This window comes from Colletotrichum fructicola (assembly GCF_000319635.2).
Source record: "Colletotrichum fructicola Nara gc5 chromosome Unknown KSG_Nara_v1_contig08, whole genome shotgun sequence".
In the NCBI taxonomy this organism is placed as follows: domain Eukaryota; kingdom Fungi; phylum Ascomycota; class Sordariomycetes; order Glomerellales; family Glomerellaceae; genus Colletotrichum; species Colletotrichum fructicola.
This window is the reverse complement of record NW_027094058.1, coordinates 3,279,378-3,291,062: the sequence shown is the minus strand read 5'-3', so window position 1 is coordinate 3,291,062 and position 11,685 is coordinate 3,279,378. Positions and strand designations below refer to the sequence as shown.

General features: G+C 55.9%; 3 protein-coding genes across 3 annotated transcripts; 2 read left to right on the top strand and 1 right to left on the bottom strand.

Moving 5' to 3' along the window:
• Positions 1–139: 139 nt before the first annotated feature.
• CGGC5_v013983 (uncharacterized protein) lies at positions 140–776 on the bottom strand (the record flags this gene model as incomplete). Its single annotated transcript, XM_032026630.1, has 2 exons — positions 140–193; positions 249–776. 2 exons carry the CDS (start codon positions 774–776, stop codon positions 140–142), a joined length of 582 nt encoding a protein of 193 aa, XP_031876889.1.
• Positions 777–1,725: 949 nt separating this feature from the next.
• CGGC5_v013982 (uncharacterized protein) lies at positions 1,726–2,610 on the top strand (the record flags this gene model as incomplete). The annotated part of the gene is made up of 3 exons (XM_032026629.1): positions 1,726–1,942; positions 2,011–2,156; positions 2,230–2,610. The coding sequence occupies 3 exons, from the start codon at positions 1,726–1,728 to the stop codon at positions 2,608–2,610; spliced, it is 744 nt and encodes a 247-aa protein (XP_031876877.1).
• Positions 2,611–3,673: 1,063 nt separating this feature from the next.
• On the top strand, positions 3,674–10,825 carry FUM1-2 (Highly reducing polyketide synthase FUM1; the record flags this gene model as incomplete). The annotated part of the gene is made up of 4 exons (XM_032026628.1): positions 3,674–4,955; positions 5,268–5,906; positions 6,041–6,704; positions 6,793–10,825. The coding sequence occupies 4 exons, from the start codon at positions 3,674–3,676 to the stop codon at positions 10,823–10,825; spliced, it is 6,618 nt and encodes a 2,205-aa protein (XP_031876878.1).
• Between the last annotated feature and the right edge of the window lie 860 nt (positions 10,826–11,685).

Here is an 11,685-nt window from a genome sequence, read left to right as displayed (position 1 = left end):
AAACAATTCAACGTTTTATTTGGTCTTGAATGCATGGACTACCGTCGAATTCATAGATGGGTGTGACCTGTTCATCCAGACTCAGACGGGCCGGAGCTCTGCCTCCCCGACAACACTGTTTTCTCGCTTCGGTTCTTCTTCACCAAGATACACAGCTCAACCCTTCCTCGTCACATGGATATTTAGGCTTGACCTATGGTTGTATTCGTGTTCAGCTCGATATCATTTCGGGAGCTATGGGTACTCACTAGCTGCCAGTCTAAAGGGTAAGGCACAGCATGGATGGTCAGCTTGTCCATATCTGGCACCGGGCTCTCGAGGATGATGTTGGCTAGGTACGACGTGCAGTGAATGGTGTGGCTGTAGTTGAAGGGCGGATCGAAGCCCTTGGTCAACCACAGGTGCGTCTGACGCAGCGTATACATGCAGTGAACAACGTGCTCGCGCTTTGTCAACCACAACGTCGTCAGAACACGGTTTGCCGGGTCGACCTCGACGGTGCCCTCGGCGTCGTAGAACCGGTGCCACGGCCCCGCGTCGAGGAACTCGCGAATCAGCTCCTGGTTGTCAGGGTCCTCGACAAGCTCACGCCGGTACCAGTGGAAGCTGATGGAATCCCACGCGCATCCACGCTCATATGCAACTTCTGGCCTGGCGCCGTTTGGTGCGCACAAGTACCCGGACATGTCGAGCTGCGGACAGCTATTGCAGCTTCGAAAGAGACCTCCCTTCGTAACTGTATCGCGGAGCATGTTGTAGAGCCATGCTGCGGTCATGACTAACGCCAGCAATGAGACACAAGTCGATGCCGTATTTAGTATAGGCCGCCTTCGGCGGCTGCTGAGTGCTACTGCCTCCGTGGCTGGAGTTGAGAATGAGTGGTAATCGGATTCATCTTGTTGCGAACGCCAATGCATGATGGTGTTCTTTTCCCAAAGGCACCATATGGTAGATTCTATTCTATCACTCTGTTGATAAGTTGTACCTTCAACTTTTTCTTGCTCCCTACTTAGCTTTGAAGACTACACAACTGAACCTCTAGACATCTTCCTCCCAGACCATAGCAAATGACCTTTCGCTCACCGCCATAGCGAATACATTGACATCGGTGACTACCTGCACCGCTCGTAGAATAAACATTGCGAGCCGATAATTAAATTAAAGTTCCCGGGGAGGGGGGCTGTCCGGGCTTTTAAGCTACGGGGCCGACCGGAACCTAAAGCTCCTCGCTGGTCAGGGCAGCGCCGGGCCGCTCACCTATCGCAAAATAACCTTGTCACTAGCAGCGCTGGTGGCTGTCAGGCTTTTGTCATAGCGATTGCTCTGTTCAGAGAGCAAGAAAATTACGGGTAGTTCGATTGGTGGGCAGGGGTCATGTGGATGGGCGGGCTGTTGTTCTAACCCGTTCTGGAACGAACACTTCCTGCAGCATCACTAACTAAGCTGGAAGCTCATTGAAGGAGCAGGTTGGTGAACATAGCTCCGTCACCCGCTTGTACTTGGATTATGGGGCATTTGTGTTGAGTAGCACGATAGTTCTTCAGGAATATGCGGTTCTGGAAGTGCGACCGGCGGGGCAATGTCGCCTACGTGGGCCTTTCCACGTCGTCGCCCTGTGAAGTGGTCGACATGTCGTTGGACGGCCACAACGTAAGACCAAAGAACGGTCTTAGGACCTGGTGCGGGTGCTTCTTGGTCATCTTACTGTGTGTTTACTCCCTAGCTATGACAATCCTGGTATTGGCGACGGTCAAGGTCAGCCTCTGGCTTGCGGCGCCTCTTGGGAATGATCCAAACGGCTTCGTCCCGGCCTCTGTGGGCGCGCCGCCACGCTGGAGGACTTTTGTACGTAACGAAAGCAACCCGTACCACATACCGGACAACGTGTTTGCGAGCGAGATTATGACGAGAGAGACCGTCGAGAGTCTGATTCAGACGCACTGTAAGTGACGGACGATCCCTTTCCCGTTCGGCAATTATGGGAAGAGGCTCTGATCAGAAGAGAGACAGCTTCGGCGGTCCGCATCAACGGCCGTCACGCCCGCTGGGTCCATGACGACGACAGCAAGTCCACCTTGCAGGCAACTTTCACGCCGCCTAGCATGGGCCAAGACCAAGTCTACTTCATACGGGGTCTATACCAAATGCGCTGCATAGTAAGCTTACCGTGGTTTTCCGCTTGCTGACGCCGCATCTTCCCCCTGTTCTTCTGACCTGATCTCGTGACAGATTGTCCTGCTGGAAGCCTACGGGACCAGCATCAACCGCCAAACGAACATCACAGACGCCACACACAAGACCAAGACCAACGGGAACAAGAAGGGAGAAGATGACGACGACCACGACGTCTGGCACTGGCCGCCCGAGCACGTAGCCTACTGCCTCAACGTCTTGGCGGACGCTGTGCAATGCACGGCGGACGCGACGCCGCTCTCCTTCGTGAACGGTTTCGGTTCCGGACATCTCACTGACGGGCAGCAGGCGTGGTGCCGGGATTGGGATTCCCTACGCGCGTGGGCCGCGGATGAGGAGCGCAGCGTGGACGCGGCCCGAGGAGGCGCTGCGCTTACGGGGTCGTTCGGCAGGTTGTGGCGTACTGTTTTGCCCTGAGATGTTTTCGTTTTTTCCCTTCTCTCTTGTTCATCTTGTGCGGCCACATTCTGCCCTGAAAGATGGATGGATAGTGACTGGGCTGTAAGTGGGTTGAGAGGCAATGGGATCCTACTATAAGTCGGTCCATTCCGAGAGATGGGGAAAGTAGGTGCTCTCAGCCCTTTAGTTCCAGGCGTTTTCACATCAAACACGTGTAGATCCAGTACCGTAGAAGAGGAAGGCCTTAATAGGGGCCCAAATATAATCTTCTGTTTTACCAAAGCTGTTTGATTACTATGGACTAACTGTTCGCCGCTTGACTGGACAGGTTCGAAGAACATGTAACATAATAAGGTGATGGGTGATAGATTGTAGTGGTCTAGGAATAGTCGTTGTCTGCATGGGACGAAGAATTTAGATGCACTAAGTAACAAATACATTAGTACCTAAGTACGGCACTCATGACGGTTCACTACTTCATGATTAAGGTAGAGAAGGCGCATTTGTAATAGTAGCTGGATGCACTCGCGAACGAAATCCTATGCAAAGAAGGACTATTTTTCTTCAACTTTCCTAGATTCCCATCCCCATTGTGGCCTCGGCGTAGAAAATCATAGGCACCCCAGAAGTGGTTACTGAGAAAGTTCCGGCCCATCGGAGTATCAGCGGAGGCAAAAGCATATATAGCAAACTCAATCAACGGACAGCCGTTTGAGAAGAACCAGCGGCAGCATGGTGATTCGGGGTTGGAGGTGTTATTCCGATCAACACACCGTGTGGAGCTCCACCAGCTGCGTTGTTGTTAGTATAGAATAACAACAGGTAAAGGTTTTGCTTGTTCGTACGTTGGCTATGGTAAACTATTACTACTTCTACTGTATCTCATACCATGACGTAAATGATTAATTCGGCAGACCGTAACCACGCATACCTACGACCAGTCTTCTTAAATTGTCATTGTCCCACTTGCCTACTACAGGACACTGATTAGCAACCATAACTCATCGGTTCCTTACCTTCCACAGCTTTTTGCCATCATCAAACACCAATCACTCACAATCATTCGCCCCTAATCCATACCATGGCGCCGGCCGCCACTCCGGAGTCTATTGCCATCTGCGGTATGGCCGCCCGCCTGCCCGGCGAGGTGCGCACCCCGGCTGAGTTCTGGGACATGCTGATGGCCAAGCGCAATGGGCTGGTTGATTGGCCGCGCAGGAGCAGCAGCAGCAGCAGCGACAAAGAAAGGTCTCCCGCGGCCACCGGGCGGTTCGACGCCACCGGCTTCCAGAGTGACACGCCCGCCAAGAACACCCTCCAGGCATTGCAGGCATATCTACTCAACCACGTGTCGATGGGAGACTTTGATCCCAGCTTCTTCCCTGTCGGGGCGAAAGAGGCTTCCCGCATGGACCCAATGCAGCGACAGCTCCTCGAGGTCGCCTATGAGTGCGCCGAGAACGCTGGCGCCGCCCGGAACCTGTTCGGCGGCAACACCAGCATCACCACCACATGCGGCGTCGGCACCGGCACGAAAGAAACGGCCTCAGACTTGGCCGCACGCAAGGATGTCGGCGTCTTTGTCGGCGTCTTCGGCGAGGATTGGCTCCAGGAGAACGTCATGGACAGCCAGCTGGCCGGCCTGTACCGCGGAACGGGCTTCCTCGACTTCCTCCAGGCGAACCGCGTCAGCTTCGCCATGGACTGGCAAGGACCCAGCATTGTCGTCAAGACGGGCTGTTCGGCCAGCCTCGTGGCGCTCGACATGGCCTGTCACAGCCTGCGTGCCGGAGAGTGCGCTGCCGCCGTCGTGCTGGGCGTCAACCTCATCACTTCGCCACTGATGACGCTGCTGTACACGGCGCAGGGCCTCCTGAGCCCCTCGGGCTGCTGCAAAACCTTTGACGCAGCCGCCAACGGTTACGGCCGCGGCGAGGCCGTCAACGCTGTCTTCCTACGGCGGCTCTCGGACGCTGAGCGAGCCGGCGACCCCATCCGGGCGGTGGTGCGAGCCAGCGCCACGGGCCATGACGGCCGGAAGGTCGGGCAGCTCAAGCCGGACGCCGCGGCGCAGGAGCTGCTGATCCGCAAGACGTACGCGCTGGCGGGCATCCCGGACTCGCAATTCGGGGACACGGCGTGGATCGAGTGTCACGGAACAGGCACCGCCGTTGGCGATCCCATCGAGATGCGGTCCGTTGCCAACGTCTTTGGCCGCGATGGCATTGTCGTTGGCAGCGTCAAACCCAATGTCGGCCACTCGGAGGGCGCTGCTGGTCTAACGGCCCTGATCAAGGCCGTGCTATCGCTAGAGCACGGCGTGATACCGCCAAATATCTTTTTCAACACGCCCAACCCTCTCAGTACGTTTCAATCTCAGTCTCAGGCTTCCTTTCACTCTGACTTTCGTTTTCACTATCACTATCACTTACATCATCGCTATCACGCTGGCTTCCCTTTTCACTCCCGACTCGACTCTGAATCTTACTTACACTTAGTCTCATTCCCACCTTCACACTCACTTTCACCCTTACGTTTTACCTTCCCTTTCACCTTAAACTTTCCCCCTCACTCTCACTTTCCCTTTGACCTTCACTCTCTTTTTCTATCTCCGTCTCCATGTCCTTTTTACCCTCGCTTCACATTCCAAACCATGTAGCTCACCTTATCTATAGTTACCTGGCAGGCGGCCAAGCTCCGAGTCCCAGTCGACCCTCTGCCGTGGCCCGACGGTCGCAAGAAACGGGTCAGCGTCAACTCCTTTGGAGTAGGCGGCTCCAATGCCCACGTCATTGTCGAAGATGGCAGACCGTCAAAATCTCTGGTGCCTCGGGCTCCCACCGAGGCGGCCCGCGTCCTGCTCCTTTCCAGTGCCACCCACCCTTGGTCACTGCAGAAGCAGGTCCTCAACCATCGAAACTACCTTCTAGAACGCCTGCCCGCCTCGCGTCATGACTTGAGCAGTCTTCTCCATGACTTGGCCTACACGCTCGGTTGCCGACGCCATCACTTCCCTCTGCGGACGTATACTGTGGTTCGAGTGCAACGAGAGCCCGAAAACGACTACGAGGACGAGACAAAAGCAGCCGAGAGCGGGCTGCTGAGTTTCGGCGACGCAGGCCATTCCGGACAGGTTCAGGACAAGACGCCGCCGCCCCGCGTCGCCTTTGTCTTCACGGGCCAGGGCGCTCAGTCGGCTCGTATGGGTTACGAGCTGCTCCGCGATAATAATGTGTTTGCCGACAGCATCCGCTACCTGGACCAGTGCCTGAAGACCCTACCGAAGGCTCTGGCACCCAAATGGACTCTTTTTGGTAAGCCGCTCGCACGTTTTCATAAGTCAGCGAATACGGCGTCCGATATGGAGTGATTGTTTTCCGGGCTTGGTTTCGCGTCCGTCTTTGTCCCTGCATTAAACTGAAATGAACCCGCCGCTTACTCAACACAGAAGAGCTTTCTAAACCAGCTCCGGACAGCCTCGTAGAGGAGACTAGATACTCGTTGCCCTATTGCACCGCCGTCCAGATCGGTCTGGTCAACATGTTCCGGGCCTGGGGCGTCTTGCCCGCGGCCGTTGTCGGCCACTCGAGCGGCGAAGTCGCCTCGGCCTATGCGGCAGGCGTCCTTTCAGCCCGCAAGGCCATCATCATAGCCTATCTGCGAGGCATGGTACTGGATGAGCTGCGGGATGAGAATGGCAAGCCGCGGCCACGGCAGCCGGGCATGATGGCCACAATCGGCTTGGGAGCCATGCAGGCTGAAAAGTTTCTCAGTCCCGGCGCTGTCGTTGCCTGCCACAACAGTCCGAGCAACACAACCATATCTGGCGATGCAGACGCGGTACAGGAAACCCTTCGAAAGGTTGCCGAGGTGGATCCGCGAATCCGTTGTCACGCACTCCGGGTCCGAACGGCCTTCCACTCTCATCACATCGGGCCGAGCGCGCTCAGGTATGAGGAGCTGCTAAGACCAATTCTCGACGGAGTAGAGACCGGCAGCCGACCCTTGGATTCGCCTCCGCTATATAGCAGTGTCTCGGGGTCTCTCGAAGCAGACGCCGCGAAGCTGGTGGGGAGCGCGCAATACTGGCGAGACAGCCTTGAGAAGCCCGTGTAAGCCATACTGGTTCTTTTGTCTCGATGATGATTCCACAGACAAACAGATTCGCATGGAACATTAAAAAGCTGATTCTGAGTGCAGAATGTTCCGGCAAGCTCTGGAACAGCTGGTTAAACGGGAGCATGACAACAACCCGCTCCTCCTACTTGAAATTGGGCCTCATCCCGCACTCAAAAAGCCTATCGGAGAGACGTTATCGGCCCTGGAGGCGTCGTCATCGTCATTATCCACGACATCTGAGCCACAAGCTTCGCACATCGCGACCTTGCGCCGCGGCGAGAGGTCCGACGAGGCCATGTTACGAACGGTAGGGGAGCTGTTCGTGCGCGGAGCTCTCACGGAGGCAAATATGCAATCCATCTTCAGACCAGATGGGTCTGCCTCTCCTGCTCCACACTGTCTGACCGACTTGCCGCCTTATGCATGGCACCACGGCACGCAGTATCTGGATCCGCCGCGCGTGGCCAGCGTTTACAAGAGCGCGCGGCATCTCCCTCATGAGCTGCTTGGCGCCCGGGTCCCGGACGCCACCGACATCGAGCCGTGCTGGCGCTGTATTCTGGAGCCCGAAGACCAGCCCGCATGGCTGGGCCACCACGTCATCGACGGCCAGGTAGTCTTTCCCGCCGCCGGTTTCGTCGCCATGGCGGGCGAGGCTGTTCATCGGCTTGGGCCCGGCCATGTTGCCGACAAGAGTTACGTCATGCGCAACGTCTCTATCAGGTCGCCGCTGGTCGTGCCACAAGGGTCGACATTCGAGCTCTTCACGAGGTTCTCGCAGGCTCAACACCAAGACCAAGACTCGGGCGACGGCGCCATCGAGGACAATTGCCCGGAGAGCACGTGGTATGATTTCCACATCATGGCCTTGGTGCCAGATCGTGATGGTGATCAATGGACCAGCCACTGCCGAGGCTTGGTTGCCGCTGGCGGTGTCGCTTCGGCCGCATTTTCGAATGGCAAGCCGTGTAATGGCGGCACCGGCATCGGCGCCGGTTGCGGCCCCACTGGGGGTCGGCGGGTCGGCCTGGACGGTGGCGGCGACGGCGATGCACGGACCGTTGACTCCGCCGAGTGGTACTCCATCGCCGACTCGGTCGGCCTGTCGTACGGCCCCTCGCTGCAGGGCCTCCAAGACATCACAGCGTCCACCTCACGTCTGTTGGCATCGGCCAGTGTTTACGACTACGATGAAGACGAAGACGAAGCAGGGTATGCGCTGCATCCGGCCGTCTTGGACATGGGGCTCCAGTTGAACCTAGTCGCCATGTGCCAGGGGCTCGGCGAAAAGTGCGACCTACTCTTGCTACCAACCTACATTGAGGAGATTTCGGTGGAAGCAGATACCACACGTCTGCTGCAGAATAGGGGGAACAGCCCCCAGGCTCGGGATGGCAGACTGAAGATGCGCGCGGAGGTCAGTTGGGTGCGGAAGGGTAGAAGCCTTCAAGGCACCGTCACCGCCACTGCCAACGGCGATGAAAGCTCTCACAACGATAATATTCTTCCCCGCCTTTCCATGCGAAACGTCAAGTTCATGGCCAAACCGCCGCGGGCCCGGCGCACCCCCCAAGACGCCCCTCTGGCGACGACCCAGCCCCATCTTGCGTCCGTCTTTGAATGGGCCCCGGACGCCGAACTAGTTAATATGGACATGGTCGATTCAGTGGTTGGAATGGCCCGGCTGCTCTCCTTCAAGAACCCGCGCGTTCGCGTCTGCGTCTTTGCTCGCGACGGCGACGTGGCCCTGGTCTCCGCCGTCATGAGAGCCCTCGAGACCCAGGCCATGTCCAACGGTAACGTATTGGCATCCCTGACGTACGCGGCCGCTACGACGGCAGAGCTGGGTCTGGCTCAGCTTTCTCTGCAAGAGGGCGAACAATATCATGTGAAATTCGCTCCCACGTGGCTGGACATGTCTAAAATCCTCCCGGCCCAGCTGGAAAATCATAGCGGTTTTGACCTTGTTCTCGTCGATGGGCCCGCCGCCTTGACCAGGCTGTGCTCCATCTCGTCTTCTTATGAAAGTCCTTTGCCCGTTAATCCCGGGGGATGGTTCCTGGTTGACCGGTACAGTGGCGAGGCCAAGACTGAGACTGAGACCGACAGGAAGCTGGGGCAGCTCGGCTTCACACTTGTGCGCCGGCATTCTCCCTCCTCCGATAGTACAAACAAAGGATTTCACGCGGCGAGAGCTTTGCTGCCCGGTCACAGGAAATATGCCGGCTCGAGACAGCGACGTGTCGTCATCATACTCGCAACACCCGCACTCGAAGAGCTGGCCCGGTCACTCCAGAGCGTCTTGGAAGAGTCTGACTTACGCTCCGAGATTCGCGTTTGTCACTCCGGGGGCGAGCCGCTATCTTCCTATGACGATGACAACGAACAAACCGTCATCGTATCGATGCTGCACCTGGAACAGTCGCCGGCAGAGGAAGCACTCACTGCTAAGTCCTTCAGGAGCTACATTGACAGCCTCCTCGCGGCTCGGCAACCCCGCGTCTGGCTTCTACCGCCCCTCCAGCTGAGTAGTACAGGACCGGCATCTCTGTGCCATTGGCCCGACCCAGCGTGGCTGATCGGTCTCACGCGCACCGCACGCACCGAGAACCCGGCACTAGACTTCACCACGATCGAACTTGACAGGGTCAACACGCCCGTCCGGATGGCGGCCGACGCCGTCGCTCGCATCATCGAAAGATTGACCCAGCTCGGCCCCGAATTGGAACCGGAAATCCTGCAGCATGACAGGCCGGACATGGACCGCGAGCTTGGTGTCACGCCAGACGGTACTGTGCTGATTCCCCGGATGACATGGTCGTCCCTCGATGACGCTGCCAGCTCTGTGGAAGCGGAAACCGCGGACCACAGCGGCGGTCCGGGACTTGTGTCGTTCCGCGAGGACGCAAGCTATCTGCTGGTCGGTGGCCTCGGCGGGCTCGGGAGGTCCGTCTGCCGCTGGATGGCCGCACGGGGGGCACGCCAACTCGTGCTATTTTCTCGCTCCGCCGCCGAGCCCGAAGCCGCCACGCTTGCCTTGGTGGATGAGCTGGCCTCCATGGGCTGCGCCGCCGTCCGTGTGAGCGGGTGCGCAGAAGACCTCTCGGCTGTCGAGCGCGCCGTTGCGGCAGCCGATCACTCTGCTCCTCGCGGGCTCGCCGGCGTCTTCCACATGCCCATGGTCCTCCGTGACCGGCCGCTAACGGACATGACCTGGGACGACTGGACCGCTGTCGTGGACCCCAAGGTGCGCGGTGCCTGGAACTTGCACAACACTTTGCGTCGCCGCCGGCGGGAAAGGCTTGATTTCTTCGTCCTCTTCAGCTCAGTCAGCGGGGTCGTGGGCCAGCGAGGCCAGGCCAACTACAACGCGGCCAATGCCTTTCTTGACGCCTTCGCGTTGTACCGCCGCGGTCTTGGTCTCCCAGCCAGTGTGATGGACCTCGGCATCGTTGGCGATGTAGGCGCGGTGGCGCGCGACAAGGCCCTGTCGGCGCAGTTCCGCAAAGCCGGCTACGTATTCCTGGGAGAAGAGGCGGTCTTACAGGCCGTGAGCATCGCCGTCAGCCCCTCCGCCCAGCCGCAGCTCGTTGTAGGCCTAGCACGAGATCCGCAGGCCGACACCGAAACCCGGTCCGTCGTATGGAATCGCGACCCCCGTATGGCCAAGGGTTCGGGATTGGTATCTGACGGAAGCGATCGACACGGCGGCGCGAGTGCCGCCGAGGCCATCAAGAGAGAGACGCAGGACATCATCTCCTGGGCAAAAGAGTCCCCTGTTGGGCTCGTGACCGACACCCGACGGGAGTCACTGGCATTCTGTCTCGGCAGGGCCGTCCACCAAGTGCTAGTGACGCCGCTGAAGCAGTTGTCGCTGACAAGGAACATCAACTCGCTGGGCCTGGACTCCTTCGCCGCCGTTGAGCTGACGGCCTGGATCCAACAGCACTTTGGCGTCCATCTCTCGACCATGGAGGCCAACACCAGCATCAGCCTGCTGCAGCTAGCCGATCTCGTCATGGACAGGATGGTGGTGAAGCACAAGCAGGCGAAACAGCCGGGAAAGCCTTGGATAGGCGGAAACCAGCCGCACGCGGCGATTGGGACAGCTTGATTGACGTGGCTAAGTAGACTTGTTGAATCTCCTTACATTTCAGTGTCTACTATTCCCTCTTTCTTCTTGTCGTAAACTAACTATAACGTATGTATAGCATCTGTGTGAATAAAACGGCTTGATTCCTTCTAAATTAGAGTCTGACGTGAAGGGTTTTTTAAGGAATAGACCTTAACGCGCTGGAATATTATTAGTCTAAATAAGTAGGTTAGAAGTAGGTTACTTTGTATTTTCTTTTAGGCGTGAGGCTACTTTAGATGCTTAAAGGTATTATAATATACCCCCCTAGGCTTAAAAGAGCTTGAAAACCCTAATCTTATATAACTAACGCTATAAAATCTAAATAAATATATAAAGTACTATAAATAGATATGAAGGGAGGTAATTAATAAAAGAAATTAACTTTATAGCTTTATTATTAAATTGCGAAAAAGACGAAGGTTTTTCCCCTTATATGCTTTCTATTATAGTTAAGATTATAAGTGTTGAGGTAGTAATTAATACTACTACTTTACTTAACTAGTAGAAATAGAGGCTTCTTATTAGCTTAAGTAAGAAGGTTAAAGTAGTTAATAAGGTAGTAAGGTAGTAGTAATAATAATATCTCTTATACTACTTCTATTTCTTAATTTTCCTTCCCTATTTATATTATTATTAATATATATATTACCTACTTTACTTCTATATATACGTATATATTTATACTATAATTATAATGCTTTTTTTGCTTATAATTTTACTTTTAATGCTAATTATATTATTTAGATACTTAAGAAGAATAAGGCTGCATATATAGCTAGTATAGCTAAGGTGAGAGCTGCTTTTACTAATAAGAAGTAGAAGGAGAGAGAGGGGGAGGA